Here is a 15,142-nt window from a genome sequence, read left to right on the forward strand (position 1 = left end):
GGGAGAGAAGGGGGTGGGAATGGCTAATAGAGGATACGTAGAGGAGAATGAGGAGAAATGAGAGTGGAGAGCTAGGTCAGAGTGGCAGGGGTCGCTAGTTTGTAGCGTCTTCAAAGCCGCCCAAGGGGCTTTAGACTTGGCCCTGTCGCTTGTAAGCCACTCTCAGAGTCTTTTGCCAAGGGAATGACCCAGTGAGTTCCATGCTTTAGACACCTGACTCTAGGGGACAGCCTGGCAGCTGGACAACCTTTCGGCCAACTGCCTCCGACCTCATGAGTCAGAATGAGGCCTGAGCCCGAGCAGTTGGGATAGAAAGGAAAGAAGATTTGGGAAACGGTTTAGAGAAAGAATGAACAAAGTTGGTCGGTGCTGGTCTTGAGGGGAGAGAGGGGAATCAAAGAGAGCTTCATAATGAAGCTGTTCCCTGGGTTACAGAAAGCAGGAATTTTAAGCACATAAGAGATAATTATGGAGAACCGAGGCTAATATCTGTCCATTAGCCTATGAAAAAAAACTGTAACCGGGCCCTCTCTTCAGTCATCATAACAGAATGTTGCCATGAGAGCTGAGAGGTCCGAAAACACGCAGCTCCCTCCTGGAACTGCATTGTGCCCGCCTTATGTTTGGAACTAGCCAGCGGTTCCTATTCGGCAATCAGGGCGGCGCTGCTTTCCCCGACTCTGCTTCTCGTGCACTTCCATTCGGGGCCGAGAATGTTATTTTTCTGAAACTGGTCAGTGGGACTGCAGGAAGGGAATCATTAGTAGACCCTGCCTGCCTCAGGATCCAAGCTGTTGCTAAGGAAAGTGGCAGGGGCCAAAAATCGACATCAACAACCAGAGAGAAGCAAGAAAATGTGAACCATTCCGCAGCTCGCGTGTTAGGAAAAGTAGCTGCCTGACACTGTTCGTATGTGAATAGACCTTGACTTGGCCTCAAGATCTCATTTGCCTTTTGTGTTTCTCCTTTAGGGTTGGTGTTGATTCCGACCAAGAACATTTGGTAAATATGCGTTTGTGTTGTCTCTAGCATTTTGGTCGAATGTGCAGCCGTTTGGAAAGACAATGGTCTACCCTAGACTTCACGCCACTATTATTTAGATCCTGTCCTGTTTGTACCAGCTTTTAACTGACATCATTCCTGGCTTTTCTCACCGCTTGATAGAGACACAACCAAATTTTAGACAACATGTGGTTATCAAGGGTGACAGCTCTCATATCTGTGGGCCAGCCTGGGCTTTGGCCACGAAGGGGAACAGTCCCTTAAGCACTCCTGGGTTTTCAAGTGACTGCTCTGGCACAGGGAGCCTTTTTCCACTCTGGTTTGAGCATGAAGGCTTGTCTCTGATGTCAGCCTCACTCCAGCTGCTCTTCCTGTGTAACTTTCCAATTGGATGACCAGCAGCTGCCCTTGAGAACCGCCTGGAAGCTTTGCAGTCTTCAACCAGTCTTCCCTGACTGTTCAGGAGAATGCACTTCCTTGCCCTGGGCCTCAACCTTGCTTAATCCTAGGTGTCCATTTCTCATTTGTTCCTCTGAACCTGAGCCTGAGACTGACCATCCTTTTCTGGTCTTTTCTATCTGCTTTTTAAAAAATAATTTTTTTAAGTTTATTTATTTATTTTGAGAGAGAGCATGAGCAGGGGAGGGGTGGAGAGAAAGAGAAAGAGAAAGAGAGAGAGAGAGAGAGAGAGAGAGAGAGAGAGAGAGAATCCCAAGCAGGCTCTGCAGGGTTAGTGCAGAGCCCAACTCGGGGCTTGACCTCATGAAACTGTGAGATCATGACCTAAACCAAAATCAAGAGTCGGACACTCAACTGACTGAGCCACCCAGGCGTCCCCCCATCTGCTTTATAAGGGTCTCTGAGCACCACTGAATACATGACTCTGTCCTAAGACATTAGATGGGAGATCACAGAAATTAAATTTTGAAAGGTAGAAAGCATCTCTTTTAAAATACATTCTTTTTCTGGTCTGAAACGAGCCGTGGTCTATTTGTCTTCAGGGTGCGGTTGCCCCCAAAAATACATTTCTCAGATTCATTTCCTTGATGCTAATTTTGTCAGCTGTTGAATGATGAGTGTGTATGTAACACAGTAAGTACTCGCCTCTTTTGTGGTCAGAACCATACAAGTGTAGTTTCGTGGGCTTGAAATACTTGCTCAAACAAGGCTGGATAAATCCCCATGATGCGCTGCTTGGAGTGGTGTCTAAGAGGTAGTAGCTCCCCAGTGCCTCCACCCCTGTGTCCAAACAAGAATAAAATCTCACACGGCTCACCAGACAAATGCTTTGTCATGATCCACATAAGGCTTCACCCGCTGTGTCACCTCAGTCACCACAGAGGACAAATAGAAATGGAGAGAGAATGCCAGGTAGGTGAGTCCCATTTTTCCCTCGCCCTCAAAACCTTGTGGATGTCTTGGTTGGTTATATGGTTTAGTCAGCGTTTCGAGTGTCCACTGGGAAGCAGAGAGGAACATGATAGTAAGTATGGAGTGTGTGGGGGTCGGTGTCCAGGTGTCTCTGTGCTGAAGGGGTCATGAGATTTGTAGATTAACTGCCCTTGGAAACGCAGAGGCACGCAAACCTCTGTGTACTGGTGTGAAAGGAAGTACACCTGTACTCCAAGATTCTTGCATTGTGTATGTTTTGGTACATGCTGAGAGGAAGATTTATTTCGTTTGAAGACCAGGAAGGACAGGAAAGGACCAAAACCCAGAATCTAAACCGTGTTCTTCACAAATCATGGAACCATGGAACATCCATGCTGCAGAGGGCTTTTGAGATTCTCTAAGCCTCACGCCGTGTACGTGAAGAAATCCAGGCCCTCAGAGGGGAAGGGACTTGTCCAGCTTAGTCCATGTCAGAGCTGAGATGAACCAGATCACCTAACTGCCCCGCTGCTGACTGTACCACATTACGAATAAGGATCCAGTTTGTTTTTGGAAGCTATTTTAGAAGAGGCCCGCTTGCTGTGTTAGTTTTCTCTTCTAGCCAGTCAGGCCTACCATGGGTTTTTTCTACTTTATTTTGCTAGTGTTCTCAGAACATAGTAGCACCTTTGAAAATGCCAGTTACTTTTGGGACCCATAACAACTCCCAAAGATAGGGATGTCGATGTGATGTTTTCTACTTAAGATGCAATTCACATTGTGGGTGTAAGTCTTTCAGATTTAGGGATGAATTATTCCACATTGATTTTTTTAAATGACAGTAGACTCCTAAATCAGCAGGCAGCCTTGAGTAATAGAGGTGTTGAGAAAAACATTTCCATTTCATATTCCAAAGCTGCAATATGCAAGCTAGTAAATTTCTGATGTTACCCACGATAGAGAGTATCTTCTATGAAGTAGGCTATATTTCCAAGTCTACAAAGAAATGACTCTAAATAAATGTGTCTTTTATCTTGGTGTATGGATTGATTTCTTTATTATCTGTTTGCAGGGCATTCCGGAAAATGAAAGAAGAACCACCAAAGCAGAGAGCGCCTGGCTTTTCCGGATATGGTACAACTTTGATCATAAGTATCCTTAACTGAGGAGGAAAAATGGTAATGTGAACGTGGCCAGTTACAATTTAATGGAACAACTGTTGTGACTCTTCCCTTCCAGAAGTGGAATACAAAACCCACGTTTGGGCTTCCCTTTCCCCTTCAGTGGAGCAGATGGGGAAAGCTATTAAAGGAAACCCACACAAATGAATTGCCCTGAAAACCCACGAAACCAGTAGGGACTGGTTAGTGCAGAGGCTGGCTGTGAGAGGGGGGACTCAGGAGCCCTAACGATAGACTCTGTCCCATATATTGGTTTACTTATTGAGCAGTCGTGGTCTTTTACCTAATTTAGTGAATCTTGCCAAAGGTGTTTGTTGGTCCTTGTCAGTGCACTTGCTCTAGGGTCAAAGAGGAAAGGCTGCCTTAGGGAAAAGCATGCGGATGAGATGGAAAACACAGAAATACTAGATACCTCAGTAGTCAGGGACAGGCCTGTTTTCTCTGACCTTTCAGAAGACTGGAAGATTCTCCTCTCCACTAAGGGTGCCAGTGTTTCCCTGTTTGCCAAATCTCTTTCTTCTCCTATCATAGTCGTCTTCTTCATACCTCTGCTTTGGGTTGTGTTACGTCCTATGACCTGTTTAAATCATGCCTTTCAAAAAATATTTTATCTCTTACTATTTATTAAAATTAATTTCTTACTTGAAAATTGAACTAGAAAAAGGGACCACGGAGTTCTTTCAAGCTGAAGCTTATTAGTAAATGAATCAAAACCTGGTTCATGTTCTACTGAAGGCAATTTGGGACAACCATGTAAAAACTTTTCCCTTGCTTTTGACTTTGTGATGAAAGCCTTGAATATTTGAGAAAAATGCAGTTGGGGGGCCCTGGATGGCTCAGTTGGTTAAGCGTCTGACTCAATTTCGGATCAGGTCATGATCTTACGGTTCGTGAATTTGAGTCCCGTGTCAGACTCCGTGCTGACAGTGTGGAGCCTGCTTGGGATTCTCTCTCCCCCCCTCTCTCTCTGCCCCCCATCTTATAAATAAATAAACTTAAAGAAAAATGCACTTGGCACTTTTCGTTAGAAGCTACTACTTACTATATTCTATTGGCTGGATTTTTATAATCACTTTTTGCAAGTACTCAAAATTAAATTAGTATATGGAAACAAGAATGCAATCATATCTGTTGTATTAAGACTCCCAGTAGGAGATCCTGGCTCTTTAAAATTGTTTAATGATTATGTCATTACTTTTGGCTCCGTTTTCAGCATTTTGGGTATAAGCCACTCCCATATCTCTTGGGGCTTTTTCATCCCTCTAATTTAACAAAAATTGTTGAATATTTCCTGAATAAAATGTTTTATACATTTTCTGCATAATATATGTATAAAACAATCCTAATGTAGAGAAAGTGTAGAATGATAGTTTATTTTTCTGTGTATTCTTACAGAAGTAAACACCAAGATTTGACTCAGTACTACCCTTTTAAGTACTACTGGACTAAGACCCAGTAATTTTAATACCTAGTGCCCTAGTAAAATTAATCATTCACACTCTAGATCTCAGTTCCATTGTATAGCCAGATTATTTGTTGTAATGGAGGTATATATACCTTAAATAATATATCCAAATCTTAAGCTTGTGACCTATGTATATGCCTGTGTGCTTGCTACCCATCTGAAGATATAGGGGCACCTGGGTGGCCCTCAGTTGGTTAAATGCCCAACTCTTGGTTTCGGCTCAGGTCATGATCTCACAGCTCATGGGTTTGAGCCCCGCATTGGGCTTCCGTGCTGACAGCATAGAGCCTGCTTGAGATTCTCTCTGTCCCTCTCTCTCTACCCCTTTCCTGCTTGTGATCACACGCTGTCTCTCTCTCTCACATAAATAAACTTTAAAAAAAATTAAAGATATATAGAAGATCTCCAGCATCCCAGAAGCTGGCCTGTGTTCCCTTAGTGTCAGTAGTGCCTTCCCTGCCCCCCTCAAAGGGCAGCCACTCTTCTGATTTCTAGCAACATGGGTTTTCATCTTCAACTAAATGAAATCCTATATTACATATTATTTTATGTCTTGCTTCTTTTCACTTAACAACGTGTAATTTATCCATATTGTTGCCTGTGCCAGTAATTCATTCTTGTTCATTGCTGTGTGGTGTTCCACAGTGTGAATATACTACAGGGTTGTTTTTTGTTTTGTTTTGTTTTGTTTTGTTTTGTTTTTTCTCCAGCCATTCCACTGTTGATAAACAGCTGAGTCATTTCCCAGTTTGGGCTATTACAAACAAAGTTAAACATCTATGTATGCATCCTTTGGTGAACACCAGCACTCATTTCTGTTGAGTGTATACCCAGGAGAAAAATTTAGGGCAAGTGTATTGTTGAGCTGGACTCGATCCTGGCAGCCAGTTTTCCAGAGTGGCTGTAAACTGATTGACACTCCCACCAGTGACTTAAGGGAGTGCCAGTTGTCCCACACCTCCATCAAAACTCAATCTTTAATCCACCTTTTAAATGTTAGCCATTTCAGTGGGTGTGTAGTGCTACCATATGTGGTTTAATTTGCAGTTCTCTGACGGCCAGTGAGGCCAGGCATCCCTTCATATATTTGTTGGCTACTTGGATGTCATTTTTTTTTTTTTATGAAGCAGGGTCTGTTTAGTTCTTTTGCCCATTATTTGAGGCATCTTATCTTTTCCTTATTAACTTGTAGTTCTTTCTGCGTTACTGAGTTGGGTTCTGTGTTGATTATACACACGATGAGTATCTTCTCCCAGTCTGTAGCTCACCTTTTCATTTTCTTCATCCTATGTTGTGAGGGACAGAAATTCTTCATTTTAATGAGGTTTACTTTATTACTCTTTTCTTTTGGTTAGTGCTTTCATTTCTTGATAAATCTTTTATATCCCAAGGTCCTATGTTTTCTTCTAAAAGTGTGATTATCTTAGCTGTCACATTTAAGTCTTCGATCCGCCACAAGTCAATTTTTGTGTATGGTGTGAGGTATGGGTCAAGACCTACTTTTCTCCCATATAAGAATTCAGTTGACCCAGCACCATTTATTGAAAATGCTGTCCTTAACCTTCTTAATTGCACTGGAGCCTTTGTTGTAAACCACTTGGCCATATAAGTGGAGGTCTGCCTCTGGACTTTCTTTTCTATTTGTCGTTTTTTCACATTAATACCACACTCTATTAGTTATTACACTTTGTAATAAATCTTGCTGTCCAATAAGGGAAAGCCTACAGGTTTGTTACTCCTTAGTATTGCCTTGGCTATTTTAGGCTCACTGCAGTTTCATCTAAATTTTAGAAACAGCTTGCCACTTTCCATACACACACACACACACGCACACACACACACACACACACACACACACACACACACACACTTACCAAGAAAACCTGCTGGCAATTCTTTGGGGTTTGTATTAAATCAGTAGATGAATTTGGAGAGAACTGACATCTTAACAGTATTGAGTTTCGAATCCATGAACAGAGTATATCCCTCCATTTCTTTAGATCTTTAATTTCTCTCATTAATGTTTTATAGTTTTAAGTGCCAAGTCTTGCACATCTTTCATTATATTTGTTACCCCTAAGTATTTGATGCTATTGCAAATGGTACTTTATTTTCTATTCATTTACTCTTAATATGTAGATATGTAATTGGGATTTTTATATGTTGACTTTGTATCCAGCAATCTTGTTAAGTTCACTTATTATTGAAGAGTTTATAGATTCTTTTTGATTTACTGTTCATAAAATCAAGTGAATAATAGTGTCTTATCTATTTTTTTTTCTTTTCTAATTCCTTATATTTTCTTTTCTTACATCTTACTACACTGGCTGGACCTTTCCAGTACAAGGTTGAATATAAGTGGACATTTTGTCTTATTCCTGACCTCAGGAAGAAAATTTTCAATATTTCACCATTAAGTATGATATTAGCTGTAGGTTTTTGAGATAGCCTTTGTCGAGTTAAGAATATCCCCTTCTATTTCTAGTTTGCCAAGAGTTTTTATCATGAACAGGTATTGAATATTATCAGATGAGTTTTCTGCATCAAATGAGATGATCATGTATTTGTTTTTTCTCCTTTAATCTGTCTTTGTGCTGATTTTTCACGGATTGTGGTTTTTTTATGTTTATTCATTTTTGAGAGAGACAGGCAGACAGATAGAGCATTAGTAGGGAGGGGCAGAGAGAGAGGGAGACACAGAATAAGAAGCAGGCTCCAGGCTCTGAGGTGTCAGCACAGATTCTGATGTGGGGCTCGAACCCACAAACTGTGAGATCCTGACCTGAGCCAAAGTCGATGCCCAACTGACTGAGCCACTCAGGCGCCCCACTGATTGTTTGAATATTAAACCGGTCTTGCATTGCTGGAACAAATCTCACTTGGTCATGATATGTTATCCCATGTATGTACCATTGGATTTAGTTTACTAGTCTTTTGTGTCTGATTTTTGTGTCTGTTTTCATGAGTGATACTGACTGGCTTGTGGGGTTTTTTTGTTTGTTTGTTTGTTTTGTTGTTGTTGTTGTTGTTGTTGTTTGTCATAATGCCCCTGTCAGGTATCGTTAACGAGATAACATGTTGGTTTAACAAAATGAAGGGGGTAGAATTTTTCTCTTTTTCTATTTTCTGGAGGATTGGTGGGTTTTTTTTCCTTTAAATGCTGGGAAGATTTTACCGGTGAGGTCACCTGGGCCTGGAGTGTTTTGTCTGAGAAGGTTATTAATGTCTTTAATAGATACAGGACTATTCCTCATGTTTAAAATTTTTATTTCTTTATTTTGAGAGAGAGGATGATCAAGGGAGGGGCAGAGAGAGAGAAGGAGAGAAAGAATCCCAGGCAGGCTCTATGCTGTCAGTGCAGAGCCCCATGTGGGGCTTGATCTCACAAACTCTGAGATCATGACCTGAGCCGAAGTCAAGAGTCAGATGCCTAACTGACTGAGCTGCCCAGGTGCCCAGACTATTCCTCATTTTTAATGTATATGTGTATGTGTCTTTCTCCCATTCTCTCTACTTTTTCTTATGATTCCCTCTTGTTTTCTTCTGAGTATCACATATGTTACCATGTCTGTTTTTAGTTTTTGAAGATGAATGAATACTGAAATGAGGGTCTATGATAGAGGAACTCAACGATACATCATTTTTAAAATGTTTTTAGAATTGAATTTCCTTTGATACTAAGTTTCAACTCATTCGAGAGGCCAGCTGAACTCACAGTAAATGATTAAAACCATTTTTGTCACTATATTCTGCAACCGAATATTTCATCTTTTTTCTCCTCTTACCACTCTTTACTTTCTTCCATATCTCCTTTGGTGCTAAACCGAGAGTGATTTTGTCTTCCGTTTGGCTTTAGTAAAATCAGAAAGGCACTAGGACGCCGTGGAAATGGCACTTGGAATCAAACCCGTCTGGGTTTGTGTATTGGTCCTTCCCTTTGCTTCATTGTGTGACTTCAGGCAGATCACTGATTTCTCTGAGCCTCGCTTTCCATTTCTGCGAAACAGAGGTCATCACAAACTCTCCCTTGGCTATCTCACGGGCGTATAACACGATGACAAAATGAGCGACATAAGTGAAAGCCCTTTGCTCTCCTCCAAAGTGGCAGGTACGCAGCGAGGGCGGTTGTGATCAAAGGGGTGGCTCTTTTGAATTTGTGAAGAACGGAACCCGGCTCTTCCTTAACCAGCACAGCTACCTGAAGCCTCTGCTGACGCACAGCGGGCCTCCCCTCACCACCACTCTCCCCGCCTGCTGCGGGCCCATCGCGAGATGCCTGACCAGCCCCCAAGCTTATGAGGTAAGTTGGTTTTATCCACAAGCGAAGTTCTTCATGAAGTGAAATTCATCCGCTCTGTGGACGGGTCGCTGGTTTGATTTTGCTTTGCTTGCCTCTGACGTACAGAATCCACAAGAGGGACTAGAAGTATAGTTTGCTCAGCCAGAAAATACACTGAAATCCGCAGCTACCATTCACAGTCTTTGAAACGTCATTTGAAAACAGATACGGCGCTTTCCCTCACCTTACTGTCCGTGATTTTAGTACGTGGTTCTGGTCCCGTGCCGGTTTTCATGTATTGGCGGTATGTGGCCTGAGCTCGGTGTCACCTCTGAGCTAGAGGTGTCCTGTTTTCCCCTACGGACTAGAGCGGCCGCAGACGTGTTGAGAGGACTGACGCGGCAAACTTTGATATCCCTGCAGCGCGCCAGATGGTCTCGTACTTGCAACCTGCCAGCGTTTGAGGATCAGCGAGCATTTATCTACCCGTGTTCCACATTGCTAGGGTATGCTAGCATATCTACATATAATCGACATTCCAGATTTTTTTCCTTAGCTACCGGCACATGATCGGTGGTGCGGCAAGTGCTGCAACACGGAAAGAAATGGCCAGTGCTAACCAGCCTTTATTTGAAAATACGAACCTCTTATTTTTCAAGTTCTTTTTTTTTTTTTAAATTTGCTTCTAACCCAACCCTTCAAAAATAACCTGTGGCATCGCATAAAGTGCCCACGTTAACAAAACCCACCAACTTGACCCCTGTGATGCAACACCATGAGTAGAGAGGCCAGGCAGCGGTGAAGCAGTGTAGACCCGCAGCCTTCCGTTCCCTACGGCCTCCTCTGTGGCACGTGAGAGCAGACCCCCCCCAGGGAATGGACCGGAAGAGGAGTCTTGAGGGGGGTGGCACCAGCAGGGAGGGCCGCCCCACAGCTTTGTGTTCCGCTGAGTCCGTGCACATTTCTGACAGACTGTGCCTCGTGCGGCGGGGACACGCGTGTTGTCTTGCCTCTCTCTCCCGCATCTCCCGGGCTCCCTTTCAAGCGGCCTCCTTCCCCTCTGTGCCCTGTCAGTCCACGAGGCCCTGTGCAGAGGGGACAGCCAGCTTCGTCAGTCCAGTCAGGGAGCGTCGGCTCGTGGATTCCAGAGACCTGCTCACCGTCACCAGAAGCCACGAGTTCCCCAACAACCGCGTGCCCTGTGGAATATAGCTAAACACAACATGATCGTGTTCGTTTCCCGGGGCTGCCATAACAAAGTACCGCAAACCGCATGGTTCACCAGAAATGTATTGTCTCATAGTTCTGGAGGCTTGATGTCTGAGGTCAAAGTGTGGGCAGTGTTGGCTTCTTCCGAGGGCTGGGAGGAAGAGCCTGCTCCAGGCCTCTCCCCAGCTTCTGCTGGTTTGCCGGCAGTCTTTGGTGTTCCTTACTTACAGATGCACCGCATGGATGTCTGTCTTCATCTTTTTTAAAAATATTTTTTAGGTCGATTCATTTTTGAGAGAGACAGGGCGTGAGCAGGGGAGGGGCAGAGAGAGAGGGAGACACAGAATCCAAAGCAGGCTCCAGGCTCTGAGCCGTCAGCACAGAGCCCGACGTGGGGCTCGAACCCATGAACTGTGAGATCATGACCTGAGCTGAAGTCAGATGCTTAACTGACTGAGCCACCCAGGCGCCCCTCTGTCTTCATCTTCACACGACGTTCTGTGTGTGTGTGTGTGTGTGTGTGTGGCCAAATTTCCCCATTTTTAAGGACACCCACCAGTCCTATGGGATCAGGGCCCACACTAATGACCTCATCTTAATTTGATTATCTGAAAAGACCCTATTTCCATATAATGTCACATTCACAGGGACTCGAGGTTAGGATTTCAACATCTTTTGCAGGGGGATATAATGTAACCCATAACAACCATAAAACTTAACTTTTAATGTTATTTTTCATTGTTCTCAACTACTTTTTTAGTTATAAAAGTTAACATACTGTGGCCAAGGGGCGCCTGGGTGGCTCAGTCGGTTAAGGGTTCGACTTCGGCTCAGGTCATGATCTCGTGGTTCATGGGTTCGAGCCCCACATTGGGCTCTGTGCTGCCGGCTCAGAGCCTGGAGCCTGCTTTGGGTTCTGTGCCTCCCTCTCTCTCTGCCCCTGCCCCACTCGTAATCTGTCTCTCTCAAAAATAAATAAACGTAAAAAAAAAACATACTTGTGGCCAAATAGTGTGGAATAGACAATATGAAATATCGAAGTCCCCTTCTCCCACATACGTCTCCCCCGCAGAGGCAGTCTTTACGAAGGATTTATTGTGTGTACTTCCTAATCTGTTTTATCCGCACAAACTTATACATGTGTGTATAGCTTTGTTACTGGCTTACACGAATGAGATCACAACTGCATCGTCCTGCTACTTGGGTTGTTCACTTACTGGTACATCGTGGCCACCTTTTGAGGAGTCCATGAGAACCCATTGCCTTCTCTTTATTCGTGGCTGCGTAGTGCTTGCACCAACATTGAGTTAATCATCCGCCTTTGGCTAGACCTTTAAGTTGTTTCCTTTTCTTTCTTTGTTATTACAAATAATGTTTATAGTAGAAGGCAGGGGCATTTATTCCTTCCTGCCTCTCCTGTTATGGTAAACGTTCTTGTTACATATGAATTTATCCAAGTACATATAAAGGTATATAAAATAGATCTTAAAGGTTAAATTGCTGGGGCAAAAAGCATATACATTTTAAAATTTGGTAGACATTGGCCCAAACCTCAACCTTAATGAAGACCTTAGAAGGTGCTCCAGGGCCCCACTGACGCGTGAAGGCGCCACAACTTCGTTGGAAGTATTGCTCAGTGAGGGGGTAGACGCTGCTCAGACTTAGCCTTCGAACTTGTATCGGGCAGAAGGGGATTATGGTTGGTTGGTGGAGCGGGCTTGTTTGGGTTTTGATTCATGTATCTTCGAGTGGGCAAATTTCCACTTGAAAATTAAAGTTTTAAATTTAAAAAAAAAGTTAAAATTTTTGTTAAAAAAATTAAAGATGTTTTAAATTTGCGTCTAACAGCCTCCTCAGTCTATGTTAGACAAATTCTAAGATTTTTAAACACACAGCTTAGAAGAGCTGGATGTAAGCCGTTTCTATCAGCCTATGCACACGTACATTTTTTTCATTGACCAAAATGGCATTATATGTATGCTTGGTTTTTCCCCCTTTTGTAGAACGTTACTTAATTATACTTTTGTGGCCACAAAGTCTCCGTTACAACCGAGGCTTATTGAGCTGGTAGACAAATACGCAGTGAGGGTTCAACATATTTGGGGGTATTCTTTTATTAGGCATTGTTAATACAGAAGTTAAAAGCTTCACTTATATAAACCCATTCAGTAATCCATTAAACTTACATTTGGAGAATACTTTCTGTGTGCCCTGAACCGTCAGGTGGCTGGATCAGGGCAGAGAAGGGGCTCAGAGGCTGGTGTGGGATATGCCGAGCAGACCAGTGCACACGCGGCTCTGGTACACGGGTAAAGGCCGCTGCAGAGAGAGGGCGAAGTACAGGATGCTAGGAGAGAACACAGGAGGCACACCTAAGCCCACTTTGCAAGGTCAAGGAAGACTCCTAGCAGAAAGGGACTTTATTTTAAGCTGAGACCTCAGTGATAGGCTCTAGTCACAGGAAGGAAGGCGGGGGAGACGGGAGATAAGGGAAAGCGTGAGCGATTGGGGCACCTGTCAGCGGTTCAGATGGCAGGCACACGGTGGGGTGGTTGGAGTGGGTGAAGCAGTTGCAGCAGAGGGTGAAGGGTCTGGGTCACGAGGCGTCTTTAAGGTAAGGACTGTAGGCCTTCTGAAGGCAGCAGGCTGGTGCTGGAGGGTTTTAAATAGGGAATCCTTGAAAATTCTTCCGTTGGAAATGTTTCTTGAGTCTCACAGCAATTCTTAAGACTTATTTTATTTGCATTTAGAACCAGGAGCAGTTGAAAGACGATGACTCCGATCTCATTCTCAATGATGGCGACATTAGTCTGACGTATGGGGATTCTACTGTGAACACCGAATCAGGAACATCCGGTGCCCCTAGGAGGTTTATGGGAAATAGTTCAGAAGATGCCTTGGATCGGGAGCTCTCATTTGGGGACCACGAACTGGTCATTCGGGGAACACGCTTGGTTCTTCCCATGGATGATTCTGAACCCCCATTAAATTTGTTAGATAATACGAGACACAGTCCGGCCTAAGCTTACTAATACTCACTTAGTGATTTGTAAAATTTGCACATGTGATTGTGAAGAAATTTGTACTACCTAAAAAGTCCCAGTGCATGTCTCTGAATGTTTAAGCTATATAAATGCTCTTTATATGGCATCGAGAGAATATAAATACCCTGTACAAGGCAGATTGTGAACAAACTATTCCTTTATGTTTCATTGGCTGCACTATGTAGATTGGATCTGTTTTAGAAAAAAGTTATTTTCACAGTGATGTTGTGTGTTCCGTTAGCTTTACGTCTCAGTTAAAGTATAAAAAGTGACACATGTACTCTTTCTTACACTTACCTGATACTTAACCAGAGTACCAAGTTCTTGTGCCGTGAATTAATTTTGTTTTGTGGGAGGGGAGGGAGAGGAAAGAGGGCGTGTTATTTCTGGGGAAGCCCAGGGAGGAGAGAAACAAGCACGTGTTCATTGCTCCTGCCTTGGATGTGACCTTTTTCTTTCTTTTTTCTCCGGTGGCCTGTTGTGGCATTAGAGGCTGAGGGTGTTCAGATCTTGCCCCGCTGGGCTTGGGAGTGAAATGGGCGGGGTGGGGGGCGCTTTCCCCCCTCGCCGTGAAAGAACAGATTCATTGACACTGGTGTTCGGAAAAGACATCCAAGACTTCGTTACTTTTCTCCCAGACCAAGACCGTAGGAAGGCATCGCGTTATCCGGCCAGCTTAGGCAAAAGTACGGGTGTTCGTAGTTCAGGGCACGTGGTTTCCGTTGGCAGGGGCAGGGGCAGAGCACAGGAAGGGAGTAAAGGGGTGGGGGTGGTCTTTCGGAGATCTCTCTTCCCAAATGTGTAAATATTCAATACCAGATAAGTTTAAATAAGAAACTCAGTTGCTGCTTACTTTTTGATTATAAACTTGATCTGTATAGCAAGCTTTGTGGTCAAATGTTTTTATATCAATTTAAATTGCTGCTCTTTAGCAGCCAAACAGGAGCAAAATGTAAAATTTTTGAACTTACTGTGTCTAATTGTCAGTCGTTAGTCTGCACTTGATGTTAAAAGTTAATTTATGACTCCATGATCGTTGCCACACTACATCAAAGTCCGTCGTAAAGAACCGCGCTGCCCTGGAGAGCTTATCATAAGGGCAGTGGCTCCTTTATGTGCACCGGCGGTAGTTGTCTTAGTTTTCATGTGACTTTTTAATATGAAATGCCCAAGCTGCCATGTGTGGGTGTGTGTGTGGTGTGTAGGTGTGTGTGGGTGTGGTGGGTTTTGTTTTTGTTTTTGTTTTTGTTTTTGTTTTTTGTTTTTACAGTTTTCAAGGAAGAGTACATAGCAACTTCCCATTTCCTACTGAGACAATGAAAGATTCTACTTTGTAATGCTGAAAACACCTGCAGGTGCGTTGAACGCTTAGAAGGGGGTTAGTCTCTGATGTCGATCCTGACCTGTTAAGGTTTCAGAAGAAAGATACGAGCTCTTGTGGGTCTTTCCCCCCTCGGGTCTGAGTAGCATTGCCTTAAATCTGCCCCAATTCGCAAAATTGATTTGTTTTACGTGATACTAAAATTTTCCAGCCAAAAATATCTTTTCCGAGCAAAATATTCTCCCCCAGGTAGCTGTACTGTTGCAAACA

The 15,142-nt window shown here is 43.6% G+C and overlaps 1 protein-coding gene across 4 annotated transcripts in view; it reads left to right on the forward strand.

Moving 5' to 3' along the window:
* The window catches only part of SLC9A6 (solute carrier family 9 member A6), a 53,006-nt gene extending 38,235 nt beyond the window's left edge, over positions 1 to 14,771 (forward strand). For 3 of the 4 annotated variants that reach the window (XM_047082002.1, XM_047082004.1, XM_047082001.1), the window contains 4 exons: positions 972 to 1,002; positions 3,446 to 3,525; positions 9,214 to 9,319; positions 13,258 to 14,771. In XM_047082002.1, coding sequence (XP_046937958.1) covers positions 972 to 1,002; positions 3,446 to 3,525; positions 9,214 to 9,319; positions 13,258 to 13,530 — 490 coding nt within the window. In that variant the 3' untranslated portion in view covers positions 13,531 to 14,771. Of the gene's footprint in view, positions 1 to 971; positions 1,003 to 3,445; positions 3,552 to 9,121; positions 9,187 to 9,213; positions 9,320 to 13,257 lie in introns of those variants that run through there. The other variant, XM_047082003.1, reaches the window with a different exon arrangement.
* Positions 14,772 to 15,142: the final 371 nt, after the last annotated feature.

Source organism: Lynx rufus, unplaced genomic scaffold (genome assembly GCF_022079265.1).
Source record: "Lynx rufus isolate CCGP_SWC_20201006 ecotype Redwood Valley unplaced genomic scaffold, mLynRuf1.p SCAF_19, whole genome shotgun sequence".
Classification (NCBI taxonomy): Eukaryota; Metazoa; Chordata; class Mammalia; order Carnivora; family Felidae; genus Lynx; species Lynx rufus.